Source organism: Saccostrea cucullata, unplaced genomic scaffold, assembly GCF_032062105.1.
Source record: "Saccostrea cucullata isolate Sc308-1 unplaced genomic scaffold, CSIRO_AGI_Scuc_v1 ctg1832, whole genome shotgun sequence".
Classification (NCBI taxonomy): domain Eukaryota; kingdom Metazoa; phylum Mollusca; class Bivalvia; order Ostreida; family Ostreidae; genus Saccostrea; species Saccostrea cuccullata.
In genome coordinates, this window is record NW_026937652.1 from 45,313 (window position 1) to 69,716 (window position 24,404).

Consider the following 24,404-nt stretch of genomic DNA (forward strand, 5'->3'; position numbering starts at 1 on the left):
AGTTACTTGGAAATGAAACCTATACCAAAAACTTTAGCCTGTTCAATCAACCGGAAAATGTAGGTCAGATTCAGCATCCAAAGCAAGCCCAGTATTATCCATCCTTAGATGTATCATCCATGCAAGTTTGGTCAACATAGGGATTATAGTTACTTGGAAATGAAATCTACACCAAAACATAGGTAATCAAAGATTACGAAGCTCACCTCGACGAATGTTATCAGTTTAAGTAATGAAAATCCTACATCATATTTTCTTAATATTAAGTATTCATCCCAACAACAATATTCTTGCAAGTTGTGTTTAACCCTCTACATGGCATATATACATTTCTATGCGTTTTGTGTGAAAAAACATGTATTGTGTAAACAAATATTCATAACTGTTTAAACTGCAGATATAAAAAAATTCAAGTTCATTCGGATTGATCTGTTCCCAAAACTTTAACCTGGTCTCTTGTATGGAAAATGTAGGTCAGATCCAGCATCCGAAGAACGTCTAATTATGTCCATCCTAAGATGCATCATCCATGCAAGTTTGGTTTAGCTAGGGCTTATAGTTACTTGGGAATGAAAATGTAGGTCAGATCCAGCATCCGAAGCAAGTCTGGTAGTGTCCATCCCTAGATGCATCATCCATGCAAGTTTGGTTTAGCTTGGGCTTATAGTTACTTGGGAATGAAAATAAAGGTCAGATCCAGCATCCGAAGCAAGTCTAATAGTGTCCATCCCTAGATGCATCATCTATGCAAGTTTGGTCCAAATAGGGCTCATAGTTACTTGGGAATGAAAATGTAGGTCAGATCCAGCATCTGAAGCAAGTCTGGTAGTGTCCATCCCTAGATACATCATCCATGCAAGTTTGGTTCAGGTAGGGCTTATAGTTACTTGGGAATGAAAATGTAGGTCAGATCCAGCATCCGAAACAAGTCTGGTAGTGTCCATCCCTAGATGCATCATTCATGCTAGTTTGCTTCAGGTAGGGCTTATAGTAACTTGGGAATGAAAATGTAGGTCAGATCCAGCATCCAAAGCAAGTCTGGTAGTGTCCATCCCTAGATGCATCATTTATGCAAGTTTGCTTCAAGTAGGGCTTATAGTTACTTTGGAATGAAATGTAGGTCAGATCCAGCATCCGAAGCAAGTCTGGTAGTGTCCATCCCTAGATGCATCATCCATGCAAGTTTGGTCCAAATAGGGCTTATAGTTCCTGTGGAATGGACCTGCTCCAAAAACTTTAACCTGCTCACTCATCTGGAAAATGTAGGTCAGATCCAGCATCCGAAGCAAGTCTGGTAGTGTACATCCCTAGATGCATCATCCATGCAAGTTTGGTTCAGGAAGGGCTAATAGTTCCTTGGGAATAGACCTGCTCCAAAAACTTTAACCTGGTCACTCATCTGGAAAATGTAGGTCAGATCCAGCATCCGAAGCAAGTCTGGTAGTGTACATTTCTAGATGCATCATCCATGCAAGTTTGGTCTGGGTAGGGCTTATAATTCCTTGGGAATGGACCTGCTCCAAAAACTTTAACCTGCTCCAAAAACATTAACCTGGTCACTCATCTAGAAAATGCAGGTCAGATCCAGCATCCGAAGCAAGTCTGGTAGTGTACATCCCTAGATGCATCATCCATGCAAGTTTGGTTCAGATAGGGCTTATAGTTGGGAATGGACTTGCTCCTAAAACTTTAACCTGGGACGCCGACGCCAACACCAACACTTCGTCGAGGTGAGCTAAAAATGCACCAAAAATGTTAACCTGCTCCAAAAACATTAACCTGGTCGTTCCTTTGCTGAAATTGCAGCATCTGAAACTTTGACTGGTACAATGAGTCAATGAAACACACTAGAACCATCTTCAATGCATGTCTAATCAATATAGGACATAAAAGTACTTAAAAAGACAAGAGGCCCATGGGCCACATCGCTCACCTGAGAAGCTTTGGCCATTCTGTTCTTTACCAGATTTCCACCTTGTAATACATATTTTGACCCAACCCTACCCCAATGATCATAATTTAAACAATTTGAATTCGACACTACCCCAGTATGCTTCCACATAAGTTTCAGCTTTTCTGGCCCTGTGGTTCTTAGGAAAAAGAATTTCAAAGATTTTTCCTATATATTTCTATGTAAAACTTTGATTCCCCATTGTGGCCCCGCCCAACCCCAGGGGTAATAATTTGAACAATTCAGAATCACTTACCCATAATGCTTCCTCATAAGTTTCAGCTTTTCTAACCCAGTAGTTCTTTAGAAGGAGATTTTTAAAGATTCATTCTGTATATATTCAATGTAAAACTTGGATTCCCTATTGTGGCCCCTCCCAACCCCTGGGGGTCATGATTTGAACAAATTAGAATTTACACTAAAACAGCATGCTTCCACATAAGTTACAGCTTTTCTGGCTCAGAAGTTCTTGAGAAGAAGATTTTCAAAGATTTTTCCTATATATTTCTATGTAAAATATTGATTCTCCATTGTGGCCCCGCCCTACCCCAGGAGGTCATGATTTGCACAAATTAGAATCTACACTACCCAAGGATGCTTCAACATAAGTGTCAGCTTTTCTGGCCCAGTGGTTATTGAGAAGAAGATTTTTAAAGATTTTTTCCTATATATATTTCTATGTAAACTTTGATTCCTGAATGTGGCCCCGCCCAACCCCGGGGGGTCATGATTTGCACAATTTAGAATCTACACTATCTTAGATTGCTTCAAAATAAGTTTCAGCTTTTCTGGCCCAGTGGTTCTTGAGAGGAAGATTTTCAAAGATTTTTCCTTTTTATTTCTATGTAAAAGTTTGATTCCCCATTGTGGCCCCGCCAAACCCCCGGGGGTCATGATTTGAAAAATTTAGAATCTACACTATCTTAGGTTGCTTCAAAATAAGTTTCTTTTTTTTTATAATTTATTGTATTTTTGAAAACATTTTTTACAAAAAGACAAACATTGAAAGAGAGAGAGAGGGGATAGAGAGAGAGAGAGGGGGATAGAGAGAGAGAGAGGAAACACACAAACAGAGAGAGAGAGAGAGATTATTAAGAAAATAAATCAGTTAATGGTCTCCAGCTTTCATCAAAAGATTCTTTTTCATTATTTTTATAAGATATATATTTTTGTAAATCATACATTGTCTTAATAGAGGATATCAAACCGCTTAAGGAAATGTTTCTGTTTGTACATTTGTACAGATAGATATAATGTTTTATTTGTAAGGCAATAATATTTTTAAGCTTATCAGTTTTCTTCACAGAGCCCAATAAAAAATCTTTTTTTGAAAAAGATATAGAGGTGTGGATTTTATTAAAGCAGTAGTTTGCAAAATTTTCTAAAAGAGACTGAACATGTTCACATTCCCACAACAGATGTTCTATGGTTTCAGTTTCTTTTTTACAGAAGGTACATTTTTTATCATCAGTTTTATTTATTTTGTGTAGGAAGGAGTTTGTCGCTAGTATTTTATGGTTTATTCTAAATTGAAACCACTGAAGTTTGGTGTTTTTTGTACATTTGAATGGAAGTAAATAGATTATCTCCCATTCATCATTGTTCAAATCAAATATTCTATTCCAAGAGATTTTTCCCAATGGTTCAATTTTTTGTCGAATAAGTATTTCATATAAATCATGTGATTTCTTTGCATTTAGGAGCAAATAAACATTATCTGGAATATATGGGTGAGGTTTCTTTGATAAGTTATTTTGATCTTTGTTAATCTTTCTTAGCCATTCTAATATAGATGCCTTAATGCCCCTATATTCTAGAAAATGTGTTTTTATCCCATAATTCATATGTAGATCATTCAAACTCATAAATGTTCCATCTTCATTGAGTAAGTCATTTATACATAAAATGTTACAAGAGACCCATTTTTTATAGAAGAAAGGCTTTTTATTAATGATTAATTTTTTATTATGGAATAATGGTTCTAAGGAAGTCAGTGTATCATTTTGTAATGATTTGTCACAAAAGCTTAGCCAAGCATGTAACACGTCCTTCCAAAACTTATTTTTTAAATTATTGATTTTTTTGACAACATACTCTTGCCCACAACATACAATTTTTTTAATGTCAATATCTAAAAAGGAGTCTAATCCATTGTCCTGCAGTAATAATTTTTTCATCCAAACTAGTTTTAAGGACATAATGAACTCTCTTACACTAATCATCTTAAAGCCCCCTTCTTTGTAATTCATTACACAAATTTTTCTTTTTAGTCTTGAAATATTAGTTCCCATTACAAAAGTATAAAATAGATTTTCTAATTCTTTCATTTGAATTTCAGAGGGACTTGGGAGAGATGCAAAAACATGATTTAAGGTTGGCAATAAAAGAGTTTTTAGAACTGTTAGACGACCCAGAGGAGTTAAAATTCTCTTGTTCCAGTGTTGCATTAATTTTTTTATATTACTTATTTTTGATGCATAATTAAGCAAAAATATATTTTTCATATCTGTGTCAAAATCAATGCCTAATAGTTTAAAAGTTACTTTTCCCCACTCTAACATATGATCTGTACTTAAGGTATCCATGCTGCCTTTTTTGGACCCAATCCAGACTACTTGAGTTTTACTGTAATTTATATGCAGGCCTGACATATTCGCAAATCTTTTAAGAGTAGTGAGACTTGTTTGGAGTGATCTTTCACTTCCATCTAATATTAAAGATGTATCATCTGCCAACATGCTTAACTTTTTTTCAGTATTCATAAACTTTATCCCCTTTATATTCTTATTGTTACGAATGCTAATTGCAAGGATCTCTGCACAAATGAGAAATAGATATGGAGACAATGGGTCTCCTTGACGACAGCCTCTGTGAAGGTTAAAAGATTGTGATAAATTTCCTCCTTGATTAATAGAAGCTGTAATATTTGTGTAAAAAAAACATCAACCCATTTTCTAATAGAATTGCTAAAATTAAAGAATTTAAGAGATTTCTGTATAAAAGACCAAGACAAGGAATCAAAAGCTTTTTCAAAGTCCACCAGAAGCAAAAGTCCTGGTATACTTTCTTCTTCTGTATATTGCATGATATCATATATAAGTCTTATATTTTCAGAAATATTTCTTCCTTGTATAAAGCCAGTTTGATCTGGATGGATAATTTTATCAAGATATTTTTTCATTCTATTAGCAATTGAGCCTGATGCAATTTTATAAACAGTATTAAGCAGCGAAATAGGTCTCCAGTTTTTTAGATATTGTCTGGGTTTGTCACCTTTTGGTATACAGGTTATTATACCATGTCTTTGTGTAATACTTAGCGTCTTATTTTCATAGGCATAATTAATGGATCTTACTACAAAAATACCAATGGACTTCCAAAACACCTTAAAAACTCTGATGTAAATCCATCTGAACCTGGGGATTTATTTGATTTCATATTGCGGAGCGTTTCTGAAGCTTCATTTGATGTTATTTTACCTTCTGTCTCCAAGGACTCTAATTTTGAAAGTTTAGCAATGTTTGGAAAATTTAATTCAACATCAAGATCATAGATATCATTTATAGAATTGTCTATGTCTCTGTATAAGTATTCATAGTATTTTTTAGCTTCATTCAAAATCTCGGCCTGCTTATAAATTATGTTACCATTTTCTAATTCTATTTTTGGAATGATCTTGCTTGTGAAATTTCTATTCTCTAAATTACAAAAATATTGTGACGGTTTTTCCCCTTCTTCTACCCATCTTGCCCTAGATCTTATTAAAACACCCCTCATCTTTTGTTTTCTTATATCTTCTAATTCCTTATTTTTTTCATCTAAGAGTTCAACATTGTCAGCAATAGTATGTATTGTTTCTTCAAGATATTTTATTTCTTCTACAAGTTTTTCTTCTTTTTGTTTTGTTAGTTTCTTTTTGTATGAGGAATAGGAAATACATTTTCCTCTTATTTCCATGAGAAGGGTTTCTAAAAACAATTGATCATTTATCGTAAAGACTAATTCTTCATCATTAACTTGTTGTAAGTTTTCCATTAATTATATAGGTACAGCATACTGTTTCTTAACATTATTAATGACTTCATTTATAGTATTAAGAAATATCTCATCACTAAGAAGGGAATTATTAAATTTCCAAAGACCTTTACCTTTTTTAAAATCATTAAAAGCTAAAGATAAACTAATCATGGAATGATCAGACCTATAACATGTTTCAATTGTACATCCTACTGCACTTGGCAATAAATTTTCTGAGATCAGAAAGAAATCAAGCCTGCTTTGTTTTAATGGGTTTTTTTTCCTCCATGTGTATCTTGGAGTGTCTGGATGAAATTGTCTATATATATCGATATAACCCCCATCTTCCATAAAGTCAAGGACCTTTTGCCTTGCGTTTGGATTATTTATATGTTTGTAATTATAATAATCAATATCTGGGTTCAATACAAGGTTAAAATCACCACATACAATGACATCATCACAGTTAAAATCATCTATACAAGTTTGTATGTTTTCATAGAAGTCTGGATTATCATTATTTGGGCCATAAATATTACAAAGAAGCAGCTTTTTTTCCTCTGTTTTAAATTCTAGAAAAAGATAATTTCCGTCAGCATCCCCTTTTTGTTTTAAAGTCTGTATATCAAAGTTATTATTAATAAGAATAGATACTCCCCTCGAATTTGAGGAAAATGAGCTGAAATAGCAATCAAAACCCCATAAATTTTTAACATCATTCTCAGAGTTGGGAGTAAAATGAGTGTCTTGTAAACAGTACATATTATAATTCAATCCTTTTAAAAAATTAAAAACATCTCTACGTTTGTTGATATCCCCTAAACCCTGACAATTAACCGATAGAATTTTTAAGTTCATCATTAAGTTTAACTGTTATCAAGTTAACATTACCTTTGAGAGAGTGGAGCCATTGTACTTCGAAAGAAGGTGATAGAGAAAGGAGAGAAAGAGAGAGGAAAGCATAGGAAAGTAGAAAGAGAAAAGAAACGTATAAAAAACACATTTTCAGTTCAAAAATGGTTGGTTAAGTCCCTAAAGCCTTTCACATTATCCATGTTCTGCGTTGTAATTTGTAGTCAAACGATACCGGAACAGTGTCTACGAATACTAGTATGGAGAGTTCTGAACGTGGCAAAGAGAAATCCGGAATAGTTTTCTGTTCATTTTTCACTTTCTGCTATCCTTTCATCGATATCGTCTAGGATGTCAAATCTAACCCTCTGTTTATTGTTCGTTAATTCACCATAGACGCTGCCGTTGAAATACCATGCGTTATTAATCCTGCGATGTTTTTTCAGGCGTTCGATTAGAATAGCATTCTGCCTGGTAACGTCGTCTGAGAGCCAGAGTTCTCCGTTAGTCTTGGTCTTAATGACAGATCTTTTACACATTACTGCACTCTTCGCGCCGTTGTTTTTCAGTTTAACTAGAATCGGTTTAGGTGTATTTGGCTTACCCGGGATTCTATGGATTGCAATGACATCGCTTTCTAGGATCCGCACCCCACATTCTCTTTGAATCACCTGATTAACAACTTCAATTACATTTTCCCCCTGTGTCTGAGGAACACCATTGAGCTTGAAGGAGTTTTTCCTAGAATACTGTTCGTTGCGATTTGCAGTAACATAGGCATCACGGGCAAAGTAATTTGTATCTTCCGATTCTAATTCAAGCTGTGTTATCCTTTGATTCAATTTTTCGATCGTATCATTTTGTTTATCGATAACCTTCTGCATTGTCTCTTTGTTTAATTTAATTACTTCGTTGATTTCTTCCATTTTCTTTTCAATGATGTCAGTAACAACATTTTTAACAGTATTTTCGACAATTAATGCTAGGTCTTTTCTTGTCACAAGGTCACTCTTCAGTCGACGAATTTCGTCCATAATTGACTGTAACTCATAACTTAGGGTCTCTGATGAATTGATACTGCTTTCAGATACACTACCCTCAGATTTATTATTTGCTTTTCTAGGTGGCATTTTCAGTCTCTGGATATGAACATAAACATAAAATAGCACAGTCACTACCCGACGTTTAAATGGCACAAGAATAGAAGTTAAACACTACTCACGAACACCTCACGAAACACACGTGTATACGGTACAGGATACTGTTGGATCTTGATAGAATCCAAGTTTTCTGCATGAATTTGATCACAAAAAGGCAGAAAAATAACACCAAGGTGGTTATACAGCAGTCATACAATAATCACATATTAAATAATCCACTATGGACTGACTTATAGGCCTTAGAACACGGACCCCCTGTTCAAGCGGCCACCTCCACTGACGCCATTTTTAAAAAGCCAAAATAAGTTTCAGCTTTTCTGGCCCAGTGGTTCTTGAGAAGAAGATTTTCAAAGATTTTTCCTATATATTTCTATGTTAAACTTTGATTCCCCATTGTGGCCCCGCCCTACCCCTGGGGGTCATGATTTTAACAATTTAAAATCTACACTACCCCAGGATGCGCTCCGTTATTAGCAGACTTATTTTTATATTCATATGAAGCAGAATTTATGCAAAATCTTTTGCGTGAAAAGAAAAAAACACTTGCTGTGGCCTTCAACTCGACATTTAGATATATCGACGACGTATTGTCAATTAATAATGATAACTTCCATTCCTACGTCGACACGATATATCCTGGTGAGCTTGAGATAAAAGATACCACAGAGTCCAACACATCTGCTTCATACTTGGATATTTTACTTGAAAAAGACACAAATGGTAATCTAACAACCAAGCTATATGATAAACGTGATGACTTTAACTTTTCTATCGTCAACTTCCCTTACTTATGCAGCAATATACCTTCATCACCTGCATACGGAGTATTTATATCTCAGTTGATTCGATACGCAAGAACATGCTCTACGTATGAACAATTTCTTAAACGAGGTAAATTATTGACAAGCAAGTTGATGAAACAAGAATATCAACAGTCTCGTTTAAAGTCATCATTTCGTAAATTCTATGGTCGATACAATGACCTTGTCAGCAAATACAATTTATCATTGAATGAAATGCTGACTGACGTTTTTCATACCAATTGTTAGTCCATTATTTATACACTGAATTGACTACGGATTTTTTCCGTAATTTCCTGATTATGACAATGAGCACACGGCGGGTGTGACCGGTCAAGCAGGGGATGCTCACTCCTCCATGGCACCTGATCCCACCTCTGATGTTTCGGAGGTCCGTGTTTGCTCTGCTCTTGTTTTGTATATTTGTTTAATGGACGTTGAGATTGAATACTGTTCGTTATTTCCATATCCTTATTTCACATAAGTTTCAGCTTTACTGGCCCAGTGGTTCTTGAGAAGAAGTTTTTTTAATGACCCAACCCTATTTTTGTCTTTTCTTGATTATCTCCCCTTGCGAGGGGATATGTCCCTTAATTTTAGCAATTTAAAATTCCCTTAACCCAAGGATGCTTTGTACCAAGTTTGGTTAAAATTGACCCGGTGGTTCTTGAGAAGAAGTCGAAAATGTGAAAAGTTTACAGACGGACGGACAGACAGACAGACAGACAGACGGACAGACAGACAGACGACGGACAAAATGGGATCAGAAAGCTCACTTGAGCCTTCGGCTCAGGTGAGCTAAAAACTGCTCCAAAAAACTTAACCTTAACCTGGGACGCCGACGTCGACGCCAAGGGTATTACATAAGCTACCCAAACTGCTTTGAGGTGAGCTAAAAATGACGAATACTGTAGATTCCTAAATATATGCGAGGAATTAATTATCGCGTAATTTCGCGATAAGAATCAATAACAAAATAAATTACTTGCTTTTATTCATATGGTGATGAAATACCTGTAAATTCTCTTGATCAACCCTCCAACCGCGAATTATAATTCTCGCGATTTGTAGTCCAATAGCCATTCCTCTATAAAAAGTACTCGCGAAAAATAAGGAATCTACAGAAATGGCTTCACTGTTCTTGAGAAGAAGACTTTTCAAGATTTTACTTGTAAATTCCAATGTTAAGTTTTTATTTACCATTGTGGTCCCACCCTACCCCCAGGAGGCATGTTTTGAACAAACTTGAATCTACACCACCTGCAAATGCCTCCATATAAATATTACCAATCGTGGCTTCATTGTTCTTGAGATACAGATTTTTTCTAAATTCCTATGCTAAACTTTGATTATCAATCATGACCCCATCCCATCCCGGGGGGTCATGTTTTGAACAAAATTGAATCTACACTACCTGCATGTGCAGATGCTTCCATATAAATATGACTAAAAATGGCTTCACTGTTCTTGAGAAGAAGATTTTTCATTTTACCTGTAAATTCCAAAGTAAAATTTTCATCAACCATTTTTGCCCCACCCTACCACAAGGGGTCATGATTTGAACAAACTTAAATCTTCACTGCCTGGGGATGCTTCCATTTTAATAAAACCAACAATGGCTTCACTTTTTTTGAGAAAAAGATTTTTCAAGATTTTTCCATTATATTTCTTTGTCATGATTTGAGCAAAATTTTAACTAAATCTACACTACCAGCATGTGCAGATGCTTCCACATAAATATGACTAAAAATGGCTTCACTGTTCTTGAGAAGAGGATTGTACCTGTAAATTCCAAAGTAAAATTTTCATCAAACATTTTTGTCCCGCCCTACCCCAAGGGGTCATGATTTGAACAAACTTGAATCTACACTGCTTAGGGATGCTTCCATATAAATATGACCAATGATGGCTTCACTCTTCTTGAGAAAAAGATTTTTCAAGATTTTTCCTATATATTTCTTTGTAAAATTTTGATCAGTCACTGTGGCCCCGCCCTACCCAAAGGGTCATGATTTGAAGAAAATGTAATCTGCAATACCTGAGAAATGAGAATGCTTCCACATGAGTTTCATCTTCCCTGGCCCAGTTGTTCTTTGGAAGATTTGTAAAAGATGAAAATAATATTTCGCTAATTCATTATTATTTCCCCCTGGAAGAGGGTGTGGACCTTCAATTGTACAAAAAAAAAAACTTGAATCCCCTTCACCTAAGGATACTTTGTGGCAATGGTTGAATTCGGCCAAGTGGCTCTTGAGAAGAAGATGAAAATGTGAAAAGTTTATGACAACAACGATAGACAATGAAGAAATTTTGATCAGAAAAGCTCAAGTGAGCTAAAAAAAAATTAGTATGCTGAAAATTGTTACGGATCTCTTAAAATCATACATAGAGGTTTTGATTCTATGAAAAATACGGTTGAGTATTGCAGAAATGTAATAGGGTGACATGTAAATGTCTATAGATGTAAAACCATTCAAGAAATGAGATTTTGACAACAGAAATCCTGTGCATTCTTAATGGCTAAATGTAGAAATTATTTACCTTCTAACTTTCTGTCTTTAACAATGAAAAGATGTTGATGGACTTCCAGTCCCCTGGTGGACTCTGTAACTTCACCGACATTCTGACTTTGCCCTCTTAATCTTTTCAGTAGCGTTGTTTTTCCAGCCTCAGCACATCCAACAAGTATTCCTCTGGCATGGGAAACACGTGTCTTCTCCTTTCTCAAGAACGTCTTTAACTCATCCACTTTATCTAAAACATAAAAGAATAATTAGAATTATTCTCAGAACACACAGATGATATTTTTTCTTTCATTTGATGAACACAGAAAAAAATCCAAAAGGTCCGAGGGCCTTAACAGTTACCTGAGTATAGTATAGCACTGTAAAGATAAAAAAAAATATAATCAATCAAAATAAAAAAATCAAACAAACATGAATCCATGTTGCTAAATGAATAGCAACGGGAAATAACTCACATATTAATTCAGCCCTAGAACCAAATTTTTTTTAAACAAAATGGGTCAAGAATTTCACAGGTCTGTAAAATATAGCCCTGCTTTATTACACTGTACTTTTTAGCAGAGTAAAATATTTTCAAGGAAATAAAACATAATAAAACATTTTCACTGTAGATTCGAAACATCTTAACCCTCAACACTAGAATTCCATTTACAGAGGTCTTGAAATACACAATTTCGAAAGAAGAACTCCACCCTTTATCATTACTAAACTCTTAATTTATTTCCTTACTATCTAAGAGCAGAGAAGAGATTTATTTTTTTCTAAGAAATAATGTTTTCTGTATTTAAACATGTTAAAATGTTTAATCCATAGAGCCCCTCCCCCTATTTCATCAAAAGAACACTAAACTCACTATTTTTATGTAGTTCATCAGTTAAATTTCTAAAAGGAGATTGGAAAATTTTCAATTCGTTTTCGAATTTATGTATTCTTACAATATGACCTTTAGAGAAGTGCCCTTAGACACGAGAGAAGGCCACGTGGAGGATGAAAATTAACAATTTTTCGGTTTCCCTTTACTAGTAACTGCTATATGTCAGAGTCGGTTGAAACTGGTCCTTTAGTTCCAAAGAAGAAGCTTAAAATATAAGATGTTACCCTCTGCTCATGTAAGGGAGAGGTCCACTGGTAATAAGTATTGTCTCCTTAGTTACACATTCATACACACCTGGTCTCAACACAGTTACCTTTTGACCTTGTTAATTTCATCAGAAAGAACCTTTTAATTTACAACTAAGGTTTTGTTTTAAGAAGATCAACTACAAAAACTTATTTTCAAATCCCTATAGCCCACACTCACCCACTCTACACACATTTTACATATAGATTTTAATTAGCCTGGTCCCCTGTTTCACCCTACATGATTTTCTACATTAAAATTTAAATACAAAAACAATTCATAACCATACTTTTTTCATAACCCCTATATTTTATATGATGAATAAATTATATTATATGTACACATTTTTCTTATTTTTTTTAAATCCATTAGCATTTTAAACAATATGCATTGTCAATTTATGTCAAAAAACACGGTGTTGTTTATTTAGAGTTATCTCTCTTTGTCCAGTCTTCTTATTATTCAACAAAGAGTAAACAGTAAAACTACAGAGACATTTAGTCAATTGTTTATATGTTTCAGTAATATCTATACACTTGATTAAGTTCTACACACGTGAGAAATTAATTAATTCCAGAGAATGTTTTACAAGTTGATAAACATTTACATGTATTAACATGATTCAAACATTTTTGTCTTTCTAGAAATAACTGCTTTGCCAAACTCTTTAAAAACATGTAAAAGTATTCTATCATAAAGATCTCGAGGTGACCAGATATGTTTTACAATGCTCCTCCTTATCAGTAATTACCTGTGCTTCTGAATATGATTAGTAATGGAGTCAATCAATTTGAACGAAAATACAAGTTTATTTAAATCTATTCTGGATACCCTTGGACTTTCATTTTCACAAGGAAATTCAAATTCTATACCTGATGATGAAGACCCATTCCTTGATGTTCATGTGCCAGATTTCATACAAGTAAGATTCAACAAACAGAGTGTAACACTGAACTATGAGGAAGATAAATTCGACAACATTGTTACCATTCTTAACAATGATCTACTGTTTGCCAAAACTGGATTTAAAAATGGAAACATCTACAAATCATGTAATGGTAATGCTACAGCTACGCTGTATAAATCTACCCAAACAATCCACATTCAAGGGAGTGAAAGACTCAGTTGGCTTACAGATTTCCTAAATCAAATTAGTTATCTACCAATAACTGAAGTCAGTAAAATCGAAGGAATAGGAATGCCAGAGCCACAAAATATGTCTACACCTAAACATTGCAAATCGCAAGAAATGGAAGCTCGGCCATGTCTCAACTGCAATAGTTTTGATGTAATTCAAAAACTTACAAAGACTGTGTCTGATCTTTCCGAAGAAGTTGCTAGACTTAAGCTAGAGCTGCAATCTCTACAGGCTAAAAATACAAATTCTGTGGACGCAACCACCCAAACAAGGGAGCCATTTACAAAAACTAAGGCGATCGACACAAGGGACCTAAAGGATTCCAAATCACAAGGTGTAACCAGACACACACAGTGTTCTAGAGTGGAGACAACAGATTCGTCAACATCCCCAGAAACTGATCAGAAAAGCCAAAAAAATCACAATAAACCCAGTAAGAACCAGCAACTGGAGTCAGACGTTCCATCTGGAAAGTCAGTACTGATAATTGGTGATTCTATCCTCCAACGAATAAGTACCCGTGGATTATTGAGGCATGTTGCTGTCCGAACAAACAGAGGGGCTCGGCTGTCAGACATCAGGAGAATTCTCCAGAAAACCGACCTATCGTCCTTTCGGTCAATAATCGTACTTGCCGGGGGAAATAATGCTGCCAACGACAGGGAATTGGAGACCAGTGAATGTCATCTCACTGAAATTGTGCTCGAAATCCAGAGGAGGTCCCCAAATACCGAAATATTCATATCGGAAATACCACCACGACGAGATGCTGATGTTACCCACATGAATGAAATGATAAGATTTGTATGTGAGGAATATAGTGTCAACATGATCTCTCTACAAGATAAGTTCAAGTCATCAGGTATGTTCTGGAAGGATGGGATTCACTTATCCGACAAGGGAACATCTACACTATTGAATTCCTATAATGCGCACATTCCAGTCATCAAGGCCCGCCATCAGAATAGTACACAAAATGGAAATGTGAATGTGTGTTATTATTGCAGTGAAAATGGTCATTCCTCACGTAATTGTAGGCATGGATGTAAAATTGTTTGCTGGATCTGCAACTCTTCAGGACATAAGGCAAAACACTGTTCCTATTAGGAATTCGGCAAAGAGGAAATTGCCGAAAAACCATTTCTCTTGAACCCCTTTAGTGTTTTAGATAATCTTTGTGGTGAATGTGGTGAAATATCATGTAAATGCTCATATCTCTGTAATTCACACAATACTAATATATTACTTACAAGTCAAGATTCTAAATCCTATACACGTTATAATAATGAAAATGATGTAAATTGTTCTATAAAAAATGTATCTCCTAGGAAAATTCATAAATGTACATCCCAAACTACCAGTTCATCAAAGGAAAATTCAAACTTACTAAATCCTGAAATCAATGAGAAACCACAGAAGAAAAATTCAAGTTCATTTAATTTTGGACTCGTCAAAAAAGGTCTTAGATTTGGGAATCTAAATATATGTCACATCTTGCCTAAAATTGACCAGCTTAAGCTTCTTTTATCAGGCTATCATTCCATTGATGTATTTGGTATCTGTGAAACTTTTCTTAATGAACAGACAGATAATTGTGAGTTGGATATCGATGGATTTAATTTTGAGAGAAGAGATAGATTAGGGAAATCAGGAGGAGGAATAATTGTATATATCTCAAATAATTTGCATTACAAACGTCGCAATGATTTTGAAATAGGTGACATAGAAACAATATGGCTTGAAATTAACATCCCAAATTCAAAACCAATTTTTTATTGTACCGTATATAGGCCCCCATCTGCCACCACCTGCTGGGTAGAAAGTCTGACACGGGAGATAAATTGTGCATCCCGCTGTGACGATGCTGAAATTATTTTAACAGGTGATTTTAATATTGATCTGATGAAAGACCCCCCAAGATACTGGACCTCTGCTTTTGAAGAATATGACTTTTCACAGATAATTAATGTACCCACGAGAATAACAAATGTCTCCTCAACTCTAATTGATCATGTATATACTAACCTACCTGAGAACATATGTGAATCTATAGTACCACCAATTGCAATTTCTGACCACTATCCTATTTGTTTTACAAGAAAACTACATGATTATGTTAAGAAGTATAAGCACACGGAGATAACATACAGAGACTTCAAAAAGTTTAATGAAATAAACTTTCTCTCAGACCTGGAAAAAGTTAATTTTCAATCCTTAGATTCACTCTCTAATCCTAATGATGCCTTAAATAAATTTTATTCACTTTTTAATGCTGTACTAGACAAACATGCAAAAATAAAATCTAAAAGAGTGAAGTATGATGCAAGACCAAAATGGTTAACCCAAGAAATTCTTGAAGCACAGCACAAACGCAATAACTTTCATAAAAGTAAGGAATTTGAAAACTACAGATTATGGCGAAATAAAGTAACATCACTGATTGAAAATGCAAAAATTAATTATTATAAATCAACTGTAGAGCAAAACAAAAATCCACGTCAGATGTGGGATGCATTAAACAAATTAGCTTCTACTCCCAAAAATTATAGTCCGACAGCACTTGAACAAAATAATAATGTAACAGAGGATACACAAGAAATTGCAGAGATATTTAATTCTCATTTCTCAAATGTTTCTGCTAAACTCCTTGAAGGAGTAAATAAAGAAGAGTGTGATTTCGATGGCCTTTTAAATTTTGTACAGTCTAAATTGGGATCAGAAATGTTTTTTATCCCGCTTATAAGCCCTGACGAAGTGCTTTCCTTACTAAACAAACTAGATGTTAATAAATCATCAGGTGTAGATACCATCGGTCCACGTTTATTAAAACTTACTGCACAAATAATACATAAACCTGTAACCCATAAAATAAATACTAGTATTACTACAGGTATTTTCCCGAAATGCTTTAAACTTGCCAAAGTTACACCTATTCATAAAAAGGGAAACAAGCTAGATCCAAATAACTACAGGCCCATTTCTATTTTACCCACATTATCAAAAATTATAGAAAAACATGTGGCAAAATATGTACGCTTACTATTGTCAGACTTTGATCTTTTAATAGAATCTCAATCAGGTTTCAGAGAATTGCATTCATGTCAAACAGCCCTTACAAAAATTACAGATAAATGGTTATATGAAATGGACCAAGGCAAACTTGTTGGTACTGTCTTTCTTGACTTCAGTAAGGCATTTGACTTAGTAAATCATGAAATTCTTCTTAAAAAGCTACAATGTTATAATTTCGATGAAATTACTTTACATTGGTTTCGATCGTATTTAAGTGACAGACTTCAAAGTGTCCATCTGTCTAACAAAGAATCATCTTATCAGCAAGTCACAGCGGGAGTTCCACAGGGGTCTATACTAGGTCCTCTTCTGTTTTTAATGTACATTAATGATCTTCCACTTTATATCAAAAATTCAAACATAGATTTGTTTGCCGATGATGCCACTTTACATGCTTCCGGCAAAGATTCCCAATCTATAGTAAATTCATAATCAATGGATATATTTTTTGTATAGAAAAATGGTGCACTCAAAATCAAATGATACTTAATGCCTCAAAAACTAAATGCATGTTAATAGGGACACATCAAAAGAGATCAAAATTCTTAGACCATGATTTTCCTTTATACGTTTCGAACCAGAAATTAGACAATGTAACATATGAAAAAATTCTTGGAGTATATCTAGATAATTCTCTACAATACAATGTACATATCGACCATGTGTGTAAAACTCTGTCACGTAAAATTTCTGTACTCCGTAGAATTAAAAAATATCTGCCTCTCGAAACACGTAAATTGTTTTATAATGCATATATTATGCCTACCATTGATTACTGCCTAACAATTTGGGGAAATACGTCCAGATCAAATCTTGACCGAGTTCATAAACTTCAAAAACGTGCTGCAAGGTATATTTTAGATGCTCCCCCTGATGCACCCTCTAGACCCCTTTTTGATAAACTTGATTGGCTTACTGTATATGAACAGCTTACTATAAATAAATATGTATTGTTATATAAATCCGTCTTTAATTATTGTCCTACTTATTTACATAAAATGATTAAATTTCAAAGTAATAACCAATATACTCTTCGATCTGAATCCAATGTTGATTTGTGTGTGCCAATTCATAAATGTAAACTTTTTGAAAATTCATTCCAGTACTCTGGCGCCATATTATGGAATGCTTTACCAGTGCACATAAAAATGTCACCAACTCTTAATGCTTTCAAGAGACAAGTTAAACAATATGTTAAACAATGTCAGAATAATTTGTGATTCCTGTTTAATTGTATTTGTATATTCATGTATATATTTATAATATGTCTGTATGTGTATAACTATGTATCTTTAAATTGTTAATTGTCAGAAGGCCCTGGGGAAGAATAGTGCTTGCACTAATCAGGTTACCTTCTTTAAATAAAGTATTATTATTATTATTATTATTATTATTAGTTAAACTACAATTTATAATTTATATTATCCTCATCTTAAAAAATATTTCTTGCTATCTATTGTGACAAATTATAATTCAATGAAAGATGTAATGTAACTAGACTTATCATTTTAAATGTTTTGTTTAATCATGTTAATATATAACACATACAAGTTGATACAACATTGAATGTGTCTTCCTATATAATTAAATTATTGTAGATAATGGTAGATGTAGCATTGTACACAAAACATGTTACCTAATACCTATACATGTAAAAAAAACGCACAATATGATACAATAATGCATGTTACTCACCAGTCAGATGGTCCCCTTCATTGATAAGTCTGTAAATGTTTACTGTGTTGTTGTTGTATGATCCAACCCAGAGAAGCTGTGTATCCCAATCATAACTCAGGCCGTACGGTGTGTCTATCCCGTGTTGTTTGGTCTCTATCTGTGTCAGAAAGAAACCATCCTGGTCAATGATATGTACTGTGTAGGTGTTATCATCACACACAAGGATGTGTGACAACGCGTCAGTACAGATTCCATATGGTGATAGCACTGATCCTGATGGAGGACCTGTGTAGGAGAAGCGATGTCTACCTCCTCTGTCTGTCACCACTACAGCCTCACGGCCTAAGTCAGACACAATTACATCTCCATTACGGTTCTCCGTGATGTAGATAGGTACACGATACAGTTCCTGACCTGTGTTGTCGTGCTGTATGGTCTGTTTGTGACGTCCTGTGTCAGTGTAACAGTTTACCTTGCCTGTCCATGTATAATTCCTCATCGCGACCAGCAGGTCTCCAGTGGAGGGGGAGCTGTAGACACTCTCTGGTCTCCATGGTGGTGTGTATGATATCACCGTGGTCTTTACTTTATCTGTAGACAGTTTAATGATGTTACGGTGACTGTCTATATAAATCACAGCACTATCCCGAGTCACTGTATGTAATCCACCACTATATTTAGCTAAACCTGTCACTTTATCTAGTGTGTCTCCTGTCGTGTTAGTTAAGATGAGATTGCCTTCATCATCACTATTCCAGACCCGGTCTGTTGACACGTGGGTAATGTGTTTACACCCAATATCACCAGACACTGTGAAAGATTTCTGTAACACCATTCTATACATCACTGACATCAGACTTTTATTTCTTTTTCCTGTGACTTTATAATTCTGTGTTAATTTCCTTCAGTCAGGGAGATCTCTCTGTAAATTACAACATTGTTCTAGAATTTTCTACATCAATAACAGGGTGTTTACAGATATTGTATGCATCTTGCCCAATCTGTTCAGTAGTTTGAATATATACATGTATTATATAAAGTGAAATAATTATTTCATATAAATTTATTACTACTTATTATATGAATACGCCTCTCTTTAAAAGTTTATTATTACTTATTATTCAGATCAGTCCATCCTTACAAAATATGTTTGTTTGCCCTCTCCTGACTGAGGATAAAAAACAGGGTAGGCAGATAAGGACCAAATTCTTTTCTTTATTCAAAAACACCTGCAAATGTGAAATCAAAAAAAGTTTTTATTTGGGCTGTTTTAGTTACTAAATCGTTGAGACAAGGCAACCAAACAGTTTTTAAAGATGGCCTTGTGTATCAATATTCTTGATTTAAGAAACTGAAAAACTTAAAAGTATCAAAATACACATAACACATTAAATACCTTTCTATTGGGAACAAAGTCATTTTGATGTCTCAGTAGACAGCAGCCTCGAAGTGTTCACAATATAACCTGTCTAACAATTCAATATTTACAAATTATTCAATGGAATAAAAATATATATTTAGGTATGTATAAATATAAATTATACATTTTCTGAAATGATTAGCCCTACAGATAGCACAGCTCACCTGAGTACATTGTCTAGGAATAAGCAGAAATCAGTTCTTACATGGGCTGGCGGACTTGATTTTTTCACTTTCTGAATATTCTTCCATTGTACATTGTACAACATTGTAATGGCTTTGCTGTTCTTGAGAAGAAATTAAAAAAAAATTCTTATATTTACCTTTGTAAAATTTTGATCCCCTTTTGGGGCCCTCCTCACCCCAGGGGTTATGATTTACACAAAAATAATTTTCACTTTCTGAGCATCCTTCAATATAAATATGACTATAAACAACACTCTGTTGATCATGAGTAGATTTTTTCCTATATTCTCCTGTGTAAAAATTTGATACTCCAAAGTGGCCTCACCCTACCCCCCAGAAGTCATCATTTGATTGATTGATTGTATACTGTTTAATGTCCCTCTCCAGAATATTTCACTGATATGTAGACGTCACCATTGCCGGTGAAGGGTTGCAAATTTAGGCCTTTGCTCGGCACTTATGGCCTTTGAGCAGGGAGGGATCTTTATCGTGCCACACCTGCTGTGACATGGGGCCTCGGTCTCATTCGAAGGACCGCCCCATTTAGTCGCCTTTTACGACAAGCAAGGGGGTACTGAAGACCTATTCTAACCCAGATCCCAACAGGGGTCGCCTTTTACAACAAGCAAGGGGGTAATGAGGACTTATTTTTTCAAGAAGAAATCTGAATCTACACTTCCTGAGGATGTTCTAATATCAATATGAGTAAACATGGCTTTGCTTTTTACTTGAGAAGAAGTTTGTGAAAGTTTTTGTTTTTGATATGTATGTCTAGCCCTATGTAGGACTTTGATCTCCCACTGTGGCCTCATCCTACCCCTGGGAGTCTTAATTTGAATAAACGTGAACTTACACTATCTGAGAAATAAATGCTTCTGTATCAATATGCAATACAACTAGAAGAGGCTTTATTGTTCTTGAGAAGATTTTGAAAGTTTTTTTCCTATATTATGCCATGTAATCTTTGATCCACTACTGTGGCCCCAAACTTGAACTCCATAAACAATAATTTGAACAAATCTGATTCTACACTACTTGAGGATACTTCCATATCAATATGGCTGGTTAATCGTTTCTTTGTTGTTCTTAAGAATAAGATTATGAAACATTTTTTCTTGCATATTCTTATGCCAATTTTTACCCCAATTTTGGCCCAGCCCTCTTCCTGGTATTGATCTGAACAAAATTGAATCTACATCACTTAAAGAAGGTTTCTTACAAGTTTATATTTTTATGCCCAGTTGCTCTTGCGAAGAGGATTTTTAAAACATGCTACCAAATTTTCACTGTTTTTCTAAATTATCTCCCCTTCACTTGAATAAAAGCGGATCTCCTTCACCTAAGAATGCTTTGTAGATAGTTTGGTTGAAATTGGTCCATGGGTTCTAGAGAAGTTGAAAATCTGAAAACCTTACAGATGGACAGACAGACAGCTAGACAGACAGACTACAGACAAAATAAATTTGATCAGCATTCAACTTAGGTGAGCAAAAAAGAACAGAAAAAAGCACATACCACACAGATTTCTTGTATCTGGTAAAACAAGGAAAAACTACACGGTTTCCATTGATCTTATTTCTTTTTCTTGGCTGAGAAAACAAAGGACAATTACTTATTATTTATTATTCTAACGAAAGTACATATGTAAACATATAGTAGGTTTTATTTACCAAATTTTATTTAATCGATAAAATATTTTAATTCAAATGAAAGTTTTTACCCGTGTCAAAAGAAAATGTGAATCAACAAAGGATTTTAGATCTAAATAAATTTACTATGATTTTTTTAGCCTGATTATTGATGAAGATTTGCACGCTGAAGAAACATCAAAACCAGTGAGGTAGCCATATTTTCATCCTTGTAACAGCTGCACAGCACATCCCTTCATATCTGTAAAACAAAGCCAGAACATTTTAAGCCTGATATTTTTTAAAACTTCCGTCATTTTCACTATTTTTGTGTAAATGGATAGAAATATTTGAATAAAAGTCAAGAAAATTAGAAAATGTGTAATTTAATGCGATTAACCCGATTAACCAGTTAATCAGCCGGAACGTCTTGCGATTAACTGATCAGTTAGGGGCATAACTTAAACAATTAAGTTATTTGCAAAAATAACTCAAATGAGTTATTTTTTTGGTCTCAATGAGTTACTTCTCTTTGCTATGACATACTTTCTCCTAGCCTTTGTAACTTAAACACATTACTTTCCTAAAATAGCTTCAATAAATTAATCACTTTTTTAAGTTATTTTGTGGCATTCCTCCCTAACTTCACACCCCGTGCACCAAACAATTTTGCTCGGGCACCAAGACAAAAACAAATGTTTGACTTAATTTAAACCTTGCTCAATGCAGGAAAAGTGTTAAAAGTCTTGGGAAAAGTGGGGTTTTTTTTTTATTTAATGATAAAAATTGGACATATACACCATGTGGATAAAACCACAAAATAATGTGTAAATGTTTTTTATCTCAACCTCCTCAAAAAATTCTCCATTGGAGTCGGTGAACTCCATCTAGTATTACATAATGCAATCCCAAAATGCAATCCATATTGGCAGGAAACACAAAATTTCCAAGAAATCAATGTCCAAGTAGGACATAAAAATAACTTAAGTTATTTTAAAAAAAAATTCGTGTGTGTAAAATAACTTATTTAAGTTATTTTTTTAACTTGTTTGAGTTATGCCCCTGACTGCTGATTAGCAATTCTGCATTCGATTGCCATCCCTAGTTATAAGTACACTGTATGAGCTTCCAGTAAATATTACATAATTATAGCTGATCAGGGCATGTGTACAAGGGCAGACAGACAGACAGACAAAGTGATTCAGGTGTGTAAGAAACAACAGACAATTTTTCACAATTTCACAAGTTTTAAACTATTTTCTTAAGAAACAAACCTAATTTTTATTTGTCAAATTTCATTCCATTATTATCCAATGATGCTTTTTGGCAACACTGCTTGAAATTGTTGTCTCTATAGAGTGATTCTGTGGGAGAAAAAGAGGAAAACTTAAGGATATATGTTTCACATCATTGGATGAAAATAGATGATGGCACTATAGCACATAAGTAGCTTGGAAGATTTTAATAACAAACTAAACTCATTATTCAGTGTTCATTTCTTCAAAATATTTATTCAAATTTCGATAGGTATGATGATATTAATTTTGAAAAATCATAAACATTACAAAATTAGAAAATATGTAGTACTGTATGATAATTTTTTTTAATGGTAAATTATTTATATCATATATATATTCAGCTTGCTTTATTATTTACACATTCACATGAATCAGTTTAAAGCCTGTACACGAAGGGAATTTTTCATCCTCCCCCCCCCCCACCACCACCCCACACACATATTTGAGCAGTATATCTGGAAACATTAACACCCACATTTATTTTGGCGTTTCTCCTTTCTCTGTCGGGTTTCTCCCCCCAAAAAGGGTTTCTTGAAAACCCTAACACCCCTTCCCACCCCTCTAACTACATGTAGTAAGATCCGCGGATGAATAATATTTCCTGTGACCTAGTTATCACTTATGCTGAAGCCACTACATGCACTGAACTGTTATTTTTCTCTGGAGGTACACAAAAAAATTTAATCAGTCAACACAAAATTTTCACAAAAATTTAGGCCAACCATATGCCATGCCTAAACAAAGGTCCTAGTATCCTGAATATTGAGATGGGACAATAACATTCCACAAGTATGTATTCAAATTTACTATTTACTTGACATAGTCTATCGTCCTTAAAGGTTCATCATTTAACAAAATAGGACAAATTTAATCATTGTGACAAATTGTTTGACTCAACTGACTCAACTTAACAAGAGACCTATTGGCCAAACCCTCAACTTGGAAAAGTTAAATTGGCCCTGCTGTTCTTTATGAGCCCCCCTTCCCAGTTTGTAATACTTTTTGTGGCCCTAGGCTTCCTTTGAAGTTATAATTTGAACAATTTAGAATATGCACTACATAAGAAGCTCTCATATAAATTTCAGCTTTTCTGGCACAGTATTGAATAGTAGTTCTTGGAAAGACGATGATTCTTAATATTTCAGTGTTTATGTTGATTTCAACTGTGATTCCCTATATGGTCCCATCCTACCCAGGGGGGGGGGGTACATGTATGCTCTGAACAATTATTTAGAATCTACACTACTTCAGGAGGCTTCCACCCAAGAATCATCTTTTCTGGCCTAGTAGTTCTTCAGGAGAAGATTTTAAAAGATTTTTTTGTATACGAGTGCCGTTCAAAAATTACTCGGACTTTGATATTATTTACTATAATAGACATCATATAGTAATGAAATTTGACAGAATATGTATCTTAAAGATTAAAAAAATTTTGGGCACAATTTCTGTATTTAAAAAAATCTACTGAAATTATCGGTATATTGATATTGCTAATGGAGAGGTACAGACCACGAAAAAAATGAAGCAAAAACATGCGGAATATAAAATTTAACTCACTACA

At 34.4% G+C, this 24,404-nt stretch overlaps 1 protein-coding gene and 1 long non-coding RNA gene across 2 annotated transcripts in view; both read right to left on the reverse strand.

Annotated features, from left to right (window-relative positions):
• LOC134248597 (uncharacterized) overlaps nucleotides 1–19,189 on the reverse strand; it is a 40,641-nt gene extending 21,452 nt beyond the window's left edge. Inside the window, exons 1-2 of the mRNA XM_062731011.1 lie at nucleotides 18,331–19,189; nucleotides 11,322–11,534 (exon numbers count right to left, since the gene is read on the reverse strand). Coding sequence (XP_062586995.1) covers nucleotides 11,322–11,534; nucleotides 18,331–19,165 — 1,048 coding nt within the window. The 5' untranslated portion in view covers nucleotides 19,166–19,189. The remainder of the gene's footprint in view (nucleotides 1–11,321; nucleotides 11,535–18,330) is intronic.
• Nucleotides 19,190–19,708: 519 nt separating this feature from the next.
• On the reverse strand, nucleotides 19,709–22,915 carry LOC134248595 (uncharacterized). Its single transcript, XR_009988080.1, has 4 exons — nucleotides 22,820–22,915; nucleotides 21,693–21,807; nucleotides 21,433–21,506; nucleotides 19,709–19,781 (listed from the first exon to the last, which is right to left on the reverse strand). It is a non-coding gene; the product is annotated as an uncharacterized LOC134248595 (long non-coding RNA).
• Between the last annotated feature and the right edge of the window lie 1,489 nt (nucleotides 22,916–24,404).